The sequence below is a fragment of the Capra hircus genome, chromosome 5 (genome assembly GCF_001704415.2).
Source record: "Capra hircus breed San Clemente chromosome 5, ASM170441v1, whole genome shotgun sequence".
NCBI classification, from domain to species: domain Eukaryota; kingdom Metazoa; phylum Chordata; class Mammalia; order Artiodactyla; family Bovidae; genus Capra; species Capra hircus.
In genome coordinates, this window is record NC_030812.1 from 68,198,749 (window position 1) to 68,213,956 (window position 15,208).

A 15,208-nucleotide genomic window follows, 5' to 3' on the forward strand; every position below is an offset into this window, starting at 1 on the left:
GAACTGACTCATTTGAAAAGATCCTGATGCTGGGAAAGATTGAGGGCAGGAGGAGAAGGGGACAACAGAGGATGAGATGGTTGGATGGCATCACCAACTCAATGGACATGAATCTGAGTAAACTCCAGGAGTTGGTGATGGACAGGGAGGCCTGGCGTGCTGCAGTCCATGGGGTCACAAAGAGTTGGACACGACTGAGGGACTGAACTGAACTGATAGCCAATCAACAGTGTTATGATAGTTTTCAGGTTCATCCCACCCTTATCACTTAGGGTGGAAAAGTCAGATTTGTGATTATCACACTTTTGGTTCTAGTCACTGCTTGACCCTCCAGGAGTGCCTCATGACTTTCCTTTCAACCATAAATCCTAGTCTGCTTCATTAGACAATAGAATGCAGAGTTTAAGAGCCCGACTCCCAGAGCCAGGCCACCTGGGTTCAAATCCAGGTCTGCCATTTACCCAGCTGAGTGACCTCGGCAAGTTACTTAACCTTTCTGTTCCCTCAGATTCTTCATCTGTTAAATGGAAGCTTGTAACCTCATCATAAGGATTACCCCAGCACACAACAGTAAGCAGACATGTAAGCGTGAGCTGTTATTATTAGGCAGCGGGTCTTAGTTTAAAAATGAAGAACAAATGAAGACATGCATGGATCAAATCCAGGATTATTATGAATCTGTGTTGGCAGAATCCACTCCTGAGATTGCTTTTGTGCCCTTGGATGAGAGGGGTTCGAGAACAGAGGAGATGGTGAACTAACACTTAAAGGTATCAAAGAACTCGGCAAGCCTGGCTCTCTTAACTAGGGTCCATTCTTCAGTTCCCAGTGGTGTCCCAAAGCACCAATGTTGATCTTGGAGTCACACCTACCAGATGAACCCACTCTGTATTGGAGTGGGCAGAGCACAAATTCCCAAATCAAAGAAATCGCAGACTCTGAAAGTCATAAATTACAGTTCCTCAAGTCCAATCCCCCTTTCAAGATCCAAATGCCCCTGGAGGGTATGGCCACTGTAAAGACAAGTCTCCTACACTCCATGAGCCTTCCTAATAGTTGCAGCCTTGGCAGATTTACAGAGACATCCCAGTTCATTTCAAAAGACCTTATGTTACATGGCAATACAGTTCCTTTTTTTTTTTCTTTAAAAATTAGCTTCAAGTACAAGTGGTATTATTTGAGGCACTAGAAAATATTGAATTCCAGGAAACCCAAGAGGGCGAGGCTGGACAGCCAGGGAGTAGCATTCGTGTTTGGTTGTTTTATGTCTAATCTCCTGCCTCTAGAAAAATGACTTGGGTGTAATCAAATGAAAACAATGAAAATAATACACTTGAAGGTCAAACAGCTAACTTCATAGGAAACTCATTAAAAACGTGACTGGACAGATTCATAGCCCAAGAGCTTGTTCATCTGATTCTAAGTGAAGAAAACTCTCTGGGGGCGGTGCGATTGATGGGGGGTGGGTCCTCCATTTGGATCCAGTCTGATGAGAGAGACTTCATGTGGAACTTGTGAATCTGGCAGCAGAGGGAGTGTGTTAAAATACTCAGCAATTCGCCATGGGTTCAGAAGAGTAAACACAAGCATAACACACCACTTTGCCAAGTTCAACAAACTGTTTCATGGGGCTCTGAGTCCCTGATGAGGGCAGCAACCAAATGGCTGAGGAAGGAAACCCAGGCCCAGAGGTATCGCCCACGGCTCAGTGGTGACGACTGCCAGACGCATGTTCTGCTCTGGAATCCACTGATGACAAATGATCGGACCAAGACAACCGTTTCCCCCTAGTTGGAGGATCAAGCCAATCTTTCTCAGCCCGGCCAATTAAACTGAAATCTCTAGGGGTGGCATCAGCATTCCTTCTTACAAACACCTCATGAGATTCTAATGTGCATCCAGAGCTCAGAATCACTGACTTGGGCAATCTGGCCTCAACCCCACCACCACCCAACGAAAGTTTCTACTCCAGCCAGCAATGACCTCTCAGATCTCTAACATCACATCAAGAATAACTAGTATGGCTTTATTGAACATGGACCTCAGACCATGCTTAGCAATTTTATTCATTATCTTTTTTTCAAGATTTTTTGTTAAATGTGGACCATTTTTAAAATCTTTATTGAATTTGTTACCTTACTGCTTCTGGGGTTTTTCTAATGTTTTGATTTTTTGGCCATAAGGCATGTGAGATCTTAGCACCCCGAGCAGAGACTGAATCTGCATTCCCTGCATTGGAAGGTGAGGTCTTAACAACAAGACTGCCAGGGAAGTCCCTACCCATTAGCTTAATCCTCACAATCTTATAGAGTAGCTAGCTATTGACCTCATTTTATAGCTAAGAAACCAAGCCTCAGAAAAGGTTAAGTCACTATCCCAAAATCACACAGTAGTAATTTGCAAGGCAATTGATTCATTCAAATCTAAGCCCATTTGGACAAGAAATACATACTCACACTACTAGACCAGTACCTGGAACATAGGTGCTTAATACATTTTTGTAAAATGAATGAATGAATGACTACGGAAATGAAGAAGAACATGGGGTACTATTAGTGACCCACAGATCTTGTTAGATCAATTCAGCTGTCCCCTGCCTTCAAAAGGGCCAAAGTCCAGATCTGCTTACTGCCTGAAAACCCTGCTGCTGCTGCTGCTGCTGCTGCTGCTGCTGCTGCTGCTGCTGCTGCTGCTGCTGCTGCTGCTGCTGCTGCTAAGTCGCTTCAGTCGTGTCCGACTCTGTATGACCCCATAGACGACAGCCCACCAAGGCTCCCCCCTCCCTGGGATTCTCCAGTCAAGAACACTGGAGTGGGTTGCCATTTCCTTCTCCAATGCATGAAAGTGAAAAAGGAAAGTGAAGTTGCTCAGTCGTATCTTAGGTCGTACTCTTAGCGACCCCACAGACTGCAGCCTACCAGGCTCCTCTGTCCATGGGATTTTCCAGGCAAGAGTACTGGAGTGGGGTGTCATTGCCTTCTCTGCCTGAAAACTCTAGATTAAGGTTTTTTCTGCTAGAGGAGAAAAGTGTTAATTGCTTCTACTAAAGGTGTTTCCAAACCACTGATGCTCACAGCGCAGCCCTGCTTTGGTTTCTAATCTAACCTACTGAGCAATGGTTATTCTAACATGGTGCTTCTCAAACTCGAGAGTGCTTTAGAGTCACCTAGGGGACTGGCTATTACACAGCACATCCAGGCCCACCTGCAGGGTTCTGATTCCATAGGTCTAGGGCGGGGCCCAGGAGACACTGATGCTACTGGTTCTGAGTCTCTGTCAGAGAACCATGCTCAGATGTATTATTCGGCAGTTTACTGGGATCCTGTCACCCTCAAGGGGTTCTTTTCCAGGGCAGCAACAGTTTCTGACTCCAGGACCTTTGCTGGGTTTGCGGAAACACGTTTTACTGGCCCAACTGTCTCTGGCCACAAGTTGTGAGGGAGGAGAAGGCAGGAACATCCTTCATTGGAGCTGGATTTTTAAAGCAGTGATTCTTCACTAAGAGACAAGCAAACTCTTTACCTGCTGAGCCATGGGAGAAGCCCATATCCCCTTCCAGAAAGATCTAATGGAATCTCAGAAGGCACAGTTTGCTTGAGAAAGCATATTATGTTTCGAAGAAGCTGGAAGGAACTTTTAACTGATGTAAACTCACGCAAGACATCTCTATGGTAGGAGTTCTGAGAATTGAGTAGAATACAGTCTCTTTCACATCTTTTCATGGGCAGCAGGTTTAAGGCAGATGGAGCCAGGCCATGAAAGTCGCATGATTATCAAGAGACACATTTGCTTGCGATTTTGTTTCTGAAGTTTGAGAGACTCTCCCAAAGGCAGCTGACAAATGCCAAACATCCATCCTACTTTGTCCCAGAAAGCCAGGCTCCCTCTTACCTAAGACAAGGGATGTGATGAAAAGGCTAGCCAGTTCCGGAATATCACACCGCAAAGGGCCAAGAGAGAGACGTAATCTTTCAGGGCCAAGAAGAGAGATTTACAGGAATGAAAATACCCAAGGGCATCAAAGTGAAAGCAGCAACCCAATCTCCCCCACTCCCCACCTTTTTGCTTTTAGGTGCGTGACTGTTACCAGATGGGGTGCTGTTTCCCTGAAGTGTTATGCAGCAAGACACTGCTTCATGCATGGTTTTGCAGATTTGAATCTCCGGGGCTTTCAAAGGGGAAATGGGGGTGAGACAATGTGCCTTTGATGTTTGAACTTGGGTCCTGAAATCAGAACCCCAGGCAAAAACCGTTTTTATCTCTTCCATCCTAGGCAACCAAGTTGAGTGCTCAGGCGGGCACTTCCTTTTCAGCTGTTCTTTCCTTATTGTCAATTACCTCCCTGCTGAGAGAATGGAATCCCTTTGACTGAAAACAGGGGTCCATCTTGAGAGAGGACTAGTGATTTCTTTCTTCCTTTTCTCTCTTGATTAGGTTACCCTTAGCATCACACGCTAGAAGGTAGATGTCTATCCCCTTTTATTTACTTAGCATTAGGAGCCAGTGATAGTTTGTGTTTACACAGAGTTGACAAATTTGAGGGTCAATCACGTTCACCTACAAGTCAACACGAGAGTAACCCTGCGGTCTGGTTTAAGAAAAAAACATTTGAAAGGAATTATTTGGGGGAATTGGTGACCAGCAGCACTGATTCAGTGAAGTTGCAGATTTTCTGAGCCTGCAGATATTGTGTGGTGGTGGTTTAGTCGCTAAGTCATGTCTGACTCTTTGCGACCCCATGGACTACAGCCTGCCAGGCTGCAAGTACTGTGAATAGTATACAAATAACTTACATTCCCATGAACTAAAGCTCAGAAAACACTTGACCAGTGAGTTCACCAGGCTGGGGACCCAAGCTTCTTCTTGAGCTATATGCAGAATTATTTCTAAGGTACACACCATGCTGAGATTGAATGCTCTCACATATTTAGGACAGTAACCACTATGAAGGCCAGGAATTTTGTCATGACTGCTATTATTGTTTCTGCTACTGCTGCTGTTGCTAGGCTATGTCTGGTGTGTATGTTTGTGTATGTGTGTGTGTTTTTAATCACAAAGGTCTTTGTTTAAGAAGAAATTGTAAAGTTCACTTGGCTAATGTCCCAACAGCCACTTAGATGCTTGGGCACTGATTTTTCACCCCCCAAATTAATGCACCTCAGCACTGAGCTAAAGCTTCTGATTGGCTCATCAAACAATCAGCTGTCAAGAAGAAGGTTCCCCTTTCATTCTGTGAGCTGCAGAGAGACCAGTGTATTAACTGATAAACTCGGGTTTCATCACCACTGCTGTCACCACATTGCCCCTGCCATGCTCCAAGGTTCAAAAGAGGGGGGAAAAGGCCAGGCTGAGGGGGATGCCTGGAGCACAGTGGTGGGCTGCAGAACCAGCAAAATATGACATGAGGCCAGAGGTCCAGGGCTGAGGACTGGCAGAGGAAAAAAACAGATGCAGTAAGAAGAACTTTGTGCTAGGGCCATCAACTACTCAGCACACTCAATATTACAAGCTGAATGTGCTGTGCTTACCTGTTCAGTCATGTCCAACTCTTTGCAACCCCATGGACTATAGCCCACAAAGCTCTTCTGTCCATGGGGAGTCTCCAGGAAAGAATACTGGAGTGGGTTGCAATGCCCTCTTCCAGGTATAAGCTGAATATCCCCCCCGAAAAAGTTCATATGTCAAAGTCTAGTTCTTCAGAATACAACCCTATTTGGAGTCTTTAAAGAAGTGATTAAGTTAAAATGAGGTCATTACGGTGGACCCTGATCCAAAATGGGCTTCCTTGGTGACTCAGTGGTAAAGAATCAGTCTGCCAGTGCAGGATATGAGTTCAATCCCTGGGGGAAGGTCCCCTGGAGGAGTCAATGGCACCCCACTCCAGTATTCTTGCCTGGGAAATCCCATGGACAGAGGAGCCTGGCAGGCTACAATCAGTGGGGTTGCCAAAATGACTAGTGACCTTCCAAGAAGGAGAAATTTGGATACAGATACATACAGATGTGAAGATACACAGAGAAGACAGCCATCTACAAGCCAAGGAGACAGGCCTTAGAAGAACCCAACTCTACCCACACCCTGGTCTTGGACTTTCAGCCTCCAAATCCATAATAAATTTCTATTGTTTAAGCCAGCCAGTCTGTGGTAGCAGCCCTGGCAAGCCAACACACCCAGCAAGTCATGAACCTGCCTCAGGTTCTACAACCACAAAATGGGAACACCTGGGCTGATTACCTCCTGGGTAGGCTGCAGGGATCAAACGAGAGTAGGTATAGGAGAGCTCTGTGCACAAGGCAGAATTCTACAGATAACATCAGGATGTCCTCACTCTGGGCGCTGCGTTCTCAGGTCCTGGACAGGGGACAGATAAAGTCGCAAGACCTGGAGACTCTGGGGTCACAGGTGGAGGGTCACAGCTGGAATCACACTTTGGGGATCACCTGTTCCTAACCCCTTGGGAAGGGAGGGGAGCTGACCTCCTCCACAGTTATTTAGTGTGGATGTGGGAGAAAAAGAACTTGCGTGGGAGAAAGGAAAGAGAACAGAACAGAAACTGGAGATCTCCAAGAAATTAAAAGGAAAAAAAAAGGCATATTTAAATTCCTGGGAGTTCTCTGGATTGAAACAATACCTTTTATTTGTAAGGTACACGGCCGGTCACAAAACACTTAAAGGCAATATAGTTCTTTTTAATCTATTTGAGGTCAGGAAGGGCTTCCCTGGTGGCTCAGACAGTATAGCATCCGCCTGCAATGTGGGAGACCTGGGTTCAATGCCTGGGTTGGGAAGATCTGGAGAAAGGAACGGTGACCCACTCCAGTATTCTGGCCTGGAGAATTCCATGGACTGTACAGTTCATCCTTCTGAGAGTCTGATGAAAGCTATGCATTCACCCCCTACCTAGAGAAAAATAACTCATGAACTTAACACATAAAACATTATATACCAACATGGTCCCATCCTGCAATAATGAAAATGCTCTTTATCTATGCTGTCCAGTATGGCAGCCACGAACCACTAGTGGCTGCTGAGCCACTTAAAATGTGGCTAATGTGACAGAGCAACAGTATTTTTTATTTATTCCAATTAATTTTAATTTAAATATCCATCTATGACTAGTGACTTCTGTTTTAGACAATATATTTATATACTATTCCAGAGGATTTACAGACCCCTGCTGCTCACTCCTGAAACACCCTTGTCAATAGACCACACATTAAGAACCACTTGGGATGAAGTTGACATAGACTTCACATCAATGACCTTTTGGAACCTACCTGTATATGTATCATCTCATTTAATCCTGCTGCCAAACCCTAGGAGAGGAGTAGAATGGCTATCCCCATTTTATGAGGCACTGCAAAGCCAACCATCCTGCCCAGAGTCTCACGTCTAGTGTACTTCAAGCTCTTCCTTGACTCCCTAGACCAGTTCAAAGGGTTTTAGAAACTGAAGCCCAAGCTCTCGCCTGAGGCCTTGGTAGAAATTCTTTCTAGTCACCCAAGGAACTTTAATTCATGCAGATACCCATTTTTAAAGTTACAAGCAAAGGCTTCTCTTCTGGAAGCCACCAGCAAGGGCTGAACTAAGGCCATTTTGACCTTGATAATAGTATATTATTCCATTGAGGTTCATCTCTGGCCTTCCTTTAGGAAGTAGATAGACTCCTGTTTCCCATTCAGCCTGAAGAATTCCCAAGGCCAAGGAGGCCATGATGCTAATGAAGAAGCAGGCTTCTTGATGCCAGATTTCTGTGACCGCAAACTGTCTTCCAAATAAAGAACTGGAAACTTCATGCTGAATTAAAACTCTCTCTGCCTTTCCGGCAAAGAAGCCTTCAAGCTCTAAGCCAAAAAATCTCAAACACGGAAGTGCGCCCAGAGCACGTGACCCACACTGGTCCATGCCATGCACAGTGGCCTTCAGGTTCCCATGTTCCCATGGCAGTTGGGCCACACTGGGCAAAAACACTCCACATTTAATAAAATTCACTTTCACCCTGCATTTTGTATCTCGACTCACGTCTCACTTCTGGAAATTCCACTCAATTACCAGACATATTCAGGTTTGTTTCTCTCAGCCTGGAATTCTCCTTTTGTCAGCTCTTCCTCGGGCTTCCCTGGTGGCACAGTGATAAAGAATCTGCCTGCTAATGCAGGAGACACAGAGATGTGGATTTGATCCCTGGGTCGGGAAGATCCCCTGGAGGAGGAAACGGGAACCCACTCCAGTTCTTGCCTGGAGAATGCCATGGACAAAGGAGCCTGGTGGGCTACAGTCCATGGGGTCGCAAAGAGTGGGACACGACTGAGCACACACACAGGCTCACAACTCTTCCTCAAGAAAAAACTCCCTTCAAGGCCCAGCCTGGCTGCCATATGTTTCCATGAAAACTTCTAAGCTTAGGTCTCCATGGTCCCAGAATATGTTATTTACATATCTGCAGCAGGCCCTAGGACTCTTACATTTCTAACAAACCCAATTTATGCTGCTGCTACTGGTCCAGGGGCTGAAATCAGAGACTCACTGCAAGAGATGTTTGTGGAATGAATAAATGACTGAATAAATTTAAATTTCCCCTAAAACCCTATCCCCAAGGGCCCCAAAAAGTGAGCTTTAGAAAAATCAAGATAAAAGATATTACCAGCACTTACTTCTAGATGAGGAGCAAAAACAGAAATACCAGGATGGGGGTAGTGGGGTGGTGGGGAACAATAGCAAAAATCAACAGGGAACCAGAAGAAGGAAAATTTGAAATATCAGAAAAACTTTAGGGTTACCATCTGGTTTACTCTTAGCCCTTACTGTATAAATTATGATGAACAGACCAGAAACTAAAAATAGGTTTATTTTTCTGAATCATATATTAAAAATATTCTGTAGAACTGTTTTGACTCAGTAAGTCCAGGACTAGGACTATTTCATAAGAAAATAATCAGAAATGAATGTAAAAAGTGATCTGCAAGGAAAGTCATTAAAAGCCCTGTTTATTATAACCAGAAATGTGAAACAATTTATATATTTGACAAAAGGAGATAGAGCCAATAAATTATGGTATGCCCATAAATGGAATACTACAAAGCCTTTCAAAAATGTCCTTATAGGGGGATATTTATCCACATAGGAACAGATATATGATATAAAAGATGAAAAACAATAAAGCTAAAACCCAGTATAAACAGTATGATTTAATTTTGGATAAAAAAACACATACATGTATAGAGAAGTAGATAAAAATCTAAATATGGATACAGAGCTATTTATCAAACTAATAATTATGTTAATTTTAACAGTTACATTTTGATCATTTTTGCAATAAACACACGTTGCTTTTATAATTTTTAAAGGCTATTTTTTCTAATGTGAGACGTTTATTTCTTCCTGTGAAGGGCCACAGAAGTGAAGCACGAGCACATACATAAGCTTTTTCCCTCCCCATGTTTCACCAAACACCAGCAACGTACGTTCTGTTTGTAAAATATCTGACACACCAACTGATCCCTCTTCTTTGTTGGTATTTCTTGGACCGGTTGGAAATTCCTAACTCAAAAAGGCTAACTTTCGATAACTAATGACACCACCCCTGAAGCGTCAGCTTTGGGGGATGACATTTATAACACATCCACCGTTACTTGGCCACCCAGAAAACTGCCATTTTTCCAGAAACCATGGGTGTCTCACATACTGGCTTTCAATAAGGTGGGTTGCTTAGCAACTGCCAAGAAACCGGGAAGATGGAAGAAGGCACCAGCCAGAGCTATTTTATGACCAAAGTACACTGTGCTACGTGTGTCTGGTTGCATTCAAGGTAACCAAATAAGAGATAACACCCAGCTATTTTTGCATCATGAGGAAAAATACTTGGCTCCTGCCCAGAAGGGCAATTACCTAAAAATCTTGGCAGGCCCCATGGTATGAGAAATGGTCACTGATACGGGGGTGAAAAAAAAATCACTGACCTTCATAAATACTGATGATATGAGGATGGCTGAGGGATGACATGATCTCAATCTCTCGTCTGATGTGAACCATGTCTTGTTCATCCTTAATTTTGTCCTTACGAATGGATTTTATAGCCACCTATAAAGTCAGGAAATGAAATGTTACTCAGAGACCTAAACAGATGCAAATCAGCCATTGGGAGAGTTTAGAAAATAAATACAGATGTTACTTGTTGGCAGAACTGACAATAACCAAAACAAAACTTTGAAATACCCCTATCATGTCTTTCATTTATAGCAAAAACACCCTCCTCCAGACAACAGAAAACATCAGGTTTTAACAGCCTCGGTTTGGGATGGTGTTTTCCCCCCACAAAGCAAAAGCCTCCTTCAACAGGGCCAGATCCATTTACTCTAGGAATCCTGATCCTTTTTGAAAAAAAAAGAAAAAAGGAGAGCTTGGTGTACAGGAGGTGGGTGACTAACACCAAGAGATGAAATTAGCATCAGTCGGCCCCACCGTGCAGCTGCCACAGTGATGGACAGAAAAGGCTTTATTGCATGGCCTGTCTGGAGGCCAGTTCTGATTAAAGCTTGGATTTTAAGACTTTAGCCTTTGCTGTGCTAATGCAATTGCTAAGAAGCCAAATCCTCTCTACATCCTTCCTCTCACTAAGGCACCTTTGATAGCATGTGATATGACCAAAAGGCTCTGCTAAAGAAAAAAATCAGAGTAAATCCAAGAAAACAAAGCTAGACTCCCTGCCTGGCCCCGGTTGATCCCAAAGCTCCGTGCCAATGTTGTCTGCAAATCCAAACTGTAGAGAATTCCCAGGGCCATGACACAGAGCACTTACTCAAAAGAATCACAGAAATAAAAAAAAAATTTTTTTTAATTTTTTTTAATTAAATGACAATGCGAATCTTATAGGGAAAAACTATGTTTGCCAATGGATTCTCTGCTCATAAACAAGTTGGTTGATAACTTCATCTGCCCCGGCTCTAAAGGGGGCAAAAACTACTTTGTTTGGGGTGGGGAAGGTGGGTTAGGTAAGAGGGAAAGCTCGCCAAGGGTTTTGCTGCCAGCTCTGAAAGCCTGCTTGGTTCCCTCCAAACTGGTCCTCTTGTGACCTCAACCCTCAACTTAGCACTCTTTCTTGGAGGAAAGGAAGTAAAACCACCCCTCGGATTGCAAAGGCACAAAGCACTCTGGAGAAAAAGTCCTTGTTAGCAGCCACCCAGGGTCACACCTCGCCTATCTCAGAGTCAAGCAGGGGCGGTCTCCGCAGGAATGCACTCATCTCTGAACATTTGCAACTTCCGACTTGCAGCAGATACACATGCAGCCCTAGACTTGGAGATGCTTCCATAAAATACAACCAGTCCAAGAGAACTAGGAAACTCTCATTATTCTTGATTTTGCTGTGTGTTGGTTAAATCAACCAGCAGGTCCCCGGATTTCTCTTTTGCAGAACTTTCCCCAGTTGTTGTTAAATCCATATTGGTGTCATTACTACACTAGTGGGGATCTTATTCACTGCTTTAGCTCCAGAGCTTAGCAACAGGCCGGGTGCATGGTAGGCCTGCGAAAACACTGAGCATGGGCAGGCAGGGAGAGGGAAGGAAAGGGAGAAGGAGAGAAGGAGAGTGGACAACGGGGAGGGGCTGATGCTCCTGGATGGCTGAGAAGCCAGACCAGGGAAGTGACAGCTGCATTGAAGCACAGAAGGAGGGACCATTCCAGTCGAACGTCACCACCAAGACAGGAACGTTAGGTTGATGGCTTAGGATTTCTTTGCATCCTACCTACGTGGGCAATCGAGGAATGGGGAAAGCAGAGCAGAAATACATGATGCCCGGCTGTAAACCCAGGGGCAGGCAGCACTGTGGCTGGACCACACGGCTGGAGACAAAGAGGCTGCACAGAGATGAATGAGCTTCCAGCTTCAAGGCCCCCTTTCACCAGGGTGTCAGCCCCCCGAGCTCACCCGGGCCCTCACCTCAGCCCCATTCAGGACACAGAAAGAAAAGCCTGCCTTTGCTTACGTCAAATGTAAAGACATGACTGGAAGGCTTTACTTTATCTGAGCGGGGCCTGCAACCCTGGGAGCCTGCTCTGAAGGAAGCCGACAGTGAACACACACAGGCCAGGGAGGATGTGGGTGGCTCTTGGACCAACTCCTGCATTCCTCTATGAACTAAAGATGGGCTGAGGGGAGAAACCACCCCTGTGATTATGGAGCACGCTGAACTTGGCCTTGAGGAGGCCCTATTGTCAAACGACAATAGGAATAAATTCTTTCACCATTCAGGGTCAGGCAAGGGTAGTGACATTCTCGGGGGTAAGAAAATAATCCCATCTGTCAATCTCCCCAACAGTCCAGTGAGAGGCCAACGGTCCCACGGCATATCTGCCAGGCGTATGCTTCCAGCCCAGTGTGGAAAGGAAAGTGCCCACATTCTAAGTAAACCCCACTCCAGCACTGAGAAAACTAAAAGGGCTCCATATATGTTAGCAGCCATTGGCTGTCCCTCTGCAAAAGCTTCCCTTATCTGACAATGAGTCTTCTATTGAAAGTGTAAAAGAGGGCTCATTCTGCCCCTATGTCAAAGGCATAGTGGGAGACAAATGCTAGAAATCACTTAGAACCATGCAACTGTCAAGGACAGAGGGAAGACATTCAGTTCAACTCCCAAGAGCGGTGTGATGCACCCAAGGTCACAGATCCAATTACTGGCCAACCATGAGAGCAATAAGGATAAGAATAATAGCAGGCATTCAAGAGGCACTTAATATATGGTACAGACATCAGACCGTGGTTCTTTACATCCTTAACGTTCAGGCTTCAGCTCCATGGTCCCTTAGGGAGACCTTCCCTGACCCTCCAGCTGCTTAGGCCACTCCTCCCCTACCCTCTCACTCCCTTCCCGCACAATCTGAAATTAGCCTGCTGCATATTCAGCCAGAAGCCAAATCTAGCTACCAAGATGCTTCCAGAGGAAACCCAGAGAGCTCAGAACAGTTGTCACGTTTTTGCAGAGTTGTTGAAAGAGGAGAATGAGCTCATAAATGCTGCTCCTATAACGTAACATGGTGCCTCCTTTGTGGAGTGGAAGGGTATAAACGGAGGGCAGCACACGGTGAAGCAGTATGGCAGGATGGGCTATGAACATGGCTTTGAGTCTGGGCTGAAACCACGTGCCAGCTGTGTGACCTGTAGCAGGTGGCAAAACCTCTCTGTGCACTTGTTTCTTCATCTGTCAGGCAAGAAAATACAGCACCTGTCTCACAGGTCCTTATGAAGATTAAATAAATGGCTCAGAACATACCTGGCCCAGGATAAGTGCTCAACGTATGTTTAAGGCAGAGAGAACGCCCCATAAATAGAGCCTTCCTTCCTTACCCTCCACGCTTGGAACAAACTTAATTCCTCCTGCTTCCTCATGGGGCAGCAGGAGAAGGGAATGGGGACCCCACTTGTTCTCACAGTGCATTAAGTGAACGAGAATTTCTCTCCTGGGTCTTTAAATTGTACCCTCAGTGGAAACTTCCAGAAACTCAGAGCAGCTGGGTGCATGGGAGCATCATGGCTCCTGAGTCTGAGACCAGACAGGAGGAGGAACAACTGGAATCCAAAACACAGCCTCAGGGCCATTTTCCCCCTTCTTCTTTCAGTGGCTGCCAGGTGAACATGGGAATCGAATGTTCCCACTTAGAGACAGAAGTCTGACTCATGGCATCCACTTGAGCCTTTCTGGATTTTGACTGTTCGTGGACTTAATCCTTTTGAGTGCCCACCTGTGACCGAGCACAGTGCTGAGATGTCATGATGCAAAGTGATTCTGCCCCAGCCCTTGGGGAGTGGGGGATGAGAGGACAAAGGCAATAAGCAAAAATCACACAAGTAATTACATGATTACCCTCATGGCCAAAGGCTACCAAAGAGACCCGCAGATACACGATGTTATGGAGCAAACCTCCTCTCCAGTTTTCCTCAACCCTCACCCATATCTCCCAGGTGGCTCAAACAGTGAAGAATCTGCCCGCAATGTGGGAGATGCGGGTTTGATCCCCAGGTCAGGAAGATCCCTGAGAGTAGGAAATGGCATCTCACTGCAGTATTCTTGCCTGGAGAACCCCATGGACAGAGAGGGGAGCCTGAAGGACTACAGTCCATGGGGTCGCAAACAGTCAGACACAACTGAGCAACTAACACACACACCCATATCTACAAAGAAACAGAAGGAAAGGGCCCAGCAGGAAAAGACTACCAAACATCTGAAATCATAAACCCTCCAAAAAAAAAGGTTCAGTTTGTTCCTGCAGGAGTTGGAGAGATTTCACTGAAGCTGGGAACCCAGGTGTTTAAGCCCAACACACAGCCCAGCCCCTTTCCTAAGTGTTCCCAAGTCTAGACAGCATCGTGTGCCTTATAAAATGGTCTGCTTTTAAATAAGGCCACCTTATCGTTTAATGATTAAACCTGGCTGTGGACCTGCAAATTCTGCCCCGTGGTACCTGCCTATTTAAGAGGCAAATAGCCCAGCCAACTCTGATCCCTTGTTTAATGTAACAGCCTTCTCCTCTGCAGCGTTTATTTCTTCTTTTTTGAATAATCACCCAAAACCACCCCACTTTTCCACAGTGGCTATTGTGAATGTTAAGAGCTCAGGGATGTAGGAAGGGCTATGCAGAGCAAAGCAGTATGATGAAAGCTCAGGCTTTTGCTGACTGGGTGACCTCAGGTGAAACCATATCTCATAGGTCTCAGTTTCCTCATCTGTAAAATGGAGTCAGCAAGTCCTAACTCTTGGGGCTGTTATAAGCAGGGGAAATAATGTAAGTAAAGTGACTAGTACTCAGGTATTCACTGAATGGCAGTGACAAGGTCTGACAAGCTCCTGACAGGACAATACAGTGATACAGGGTCCTGGGCCACATTAAAGGCGTGACAAGCGTACAGTATATATATCATCATATAGACTTTCCCCCTGCCGATTCCTCCCACACACATCCTCCCCTTCCCCATATTTGTACTGAGGCAAGAATAGGTGAAAATTTACATCCAGCCTGCCTGCCTACAAAAGAGCAGGGCAGCCAGCCATCCTCCTGGCCTGCTTTGAAGAGCGGGGGAAATCCCAGGCAGACTGCATATTTGAGCCTCTAACCAAGAGAATCACTACCCTCCACCCTCCACAGCCTCCTCCCATGATGCTCACTGACTGACACATATCAGTCTGAAGAGAGGGTTCTAGAACAGTATCTG

General features: G+C 45.4%; 1 protein-coding gene across 1 annotated transcript in view; it reads right to left on the minus strand.

Annotated features, from left to right (window-relative positions):
* NUAK1 (NUAK family kinase 1) overlaps positions 1-15,208 on the minus strand; it is a 73,653-nt gene that overhangs the window by 32,192 nt on the left and 26,253 nt on the right. The window contains exon 2 of the mRNA XM_005680647.3: positions 9,960-10,080. Within this exon, the coding sequence (XP_005680704.3) occupies positions 9,960-10,080 (121 nt within the window). The remainder of the gene's footprint in view (positions 1-9,959; positions 10,081-15,208) is intronic.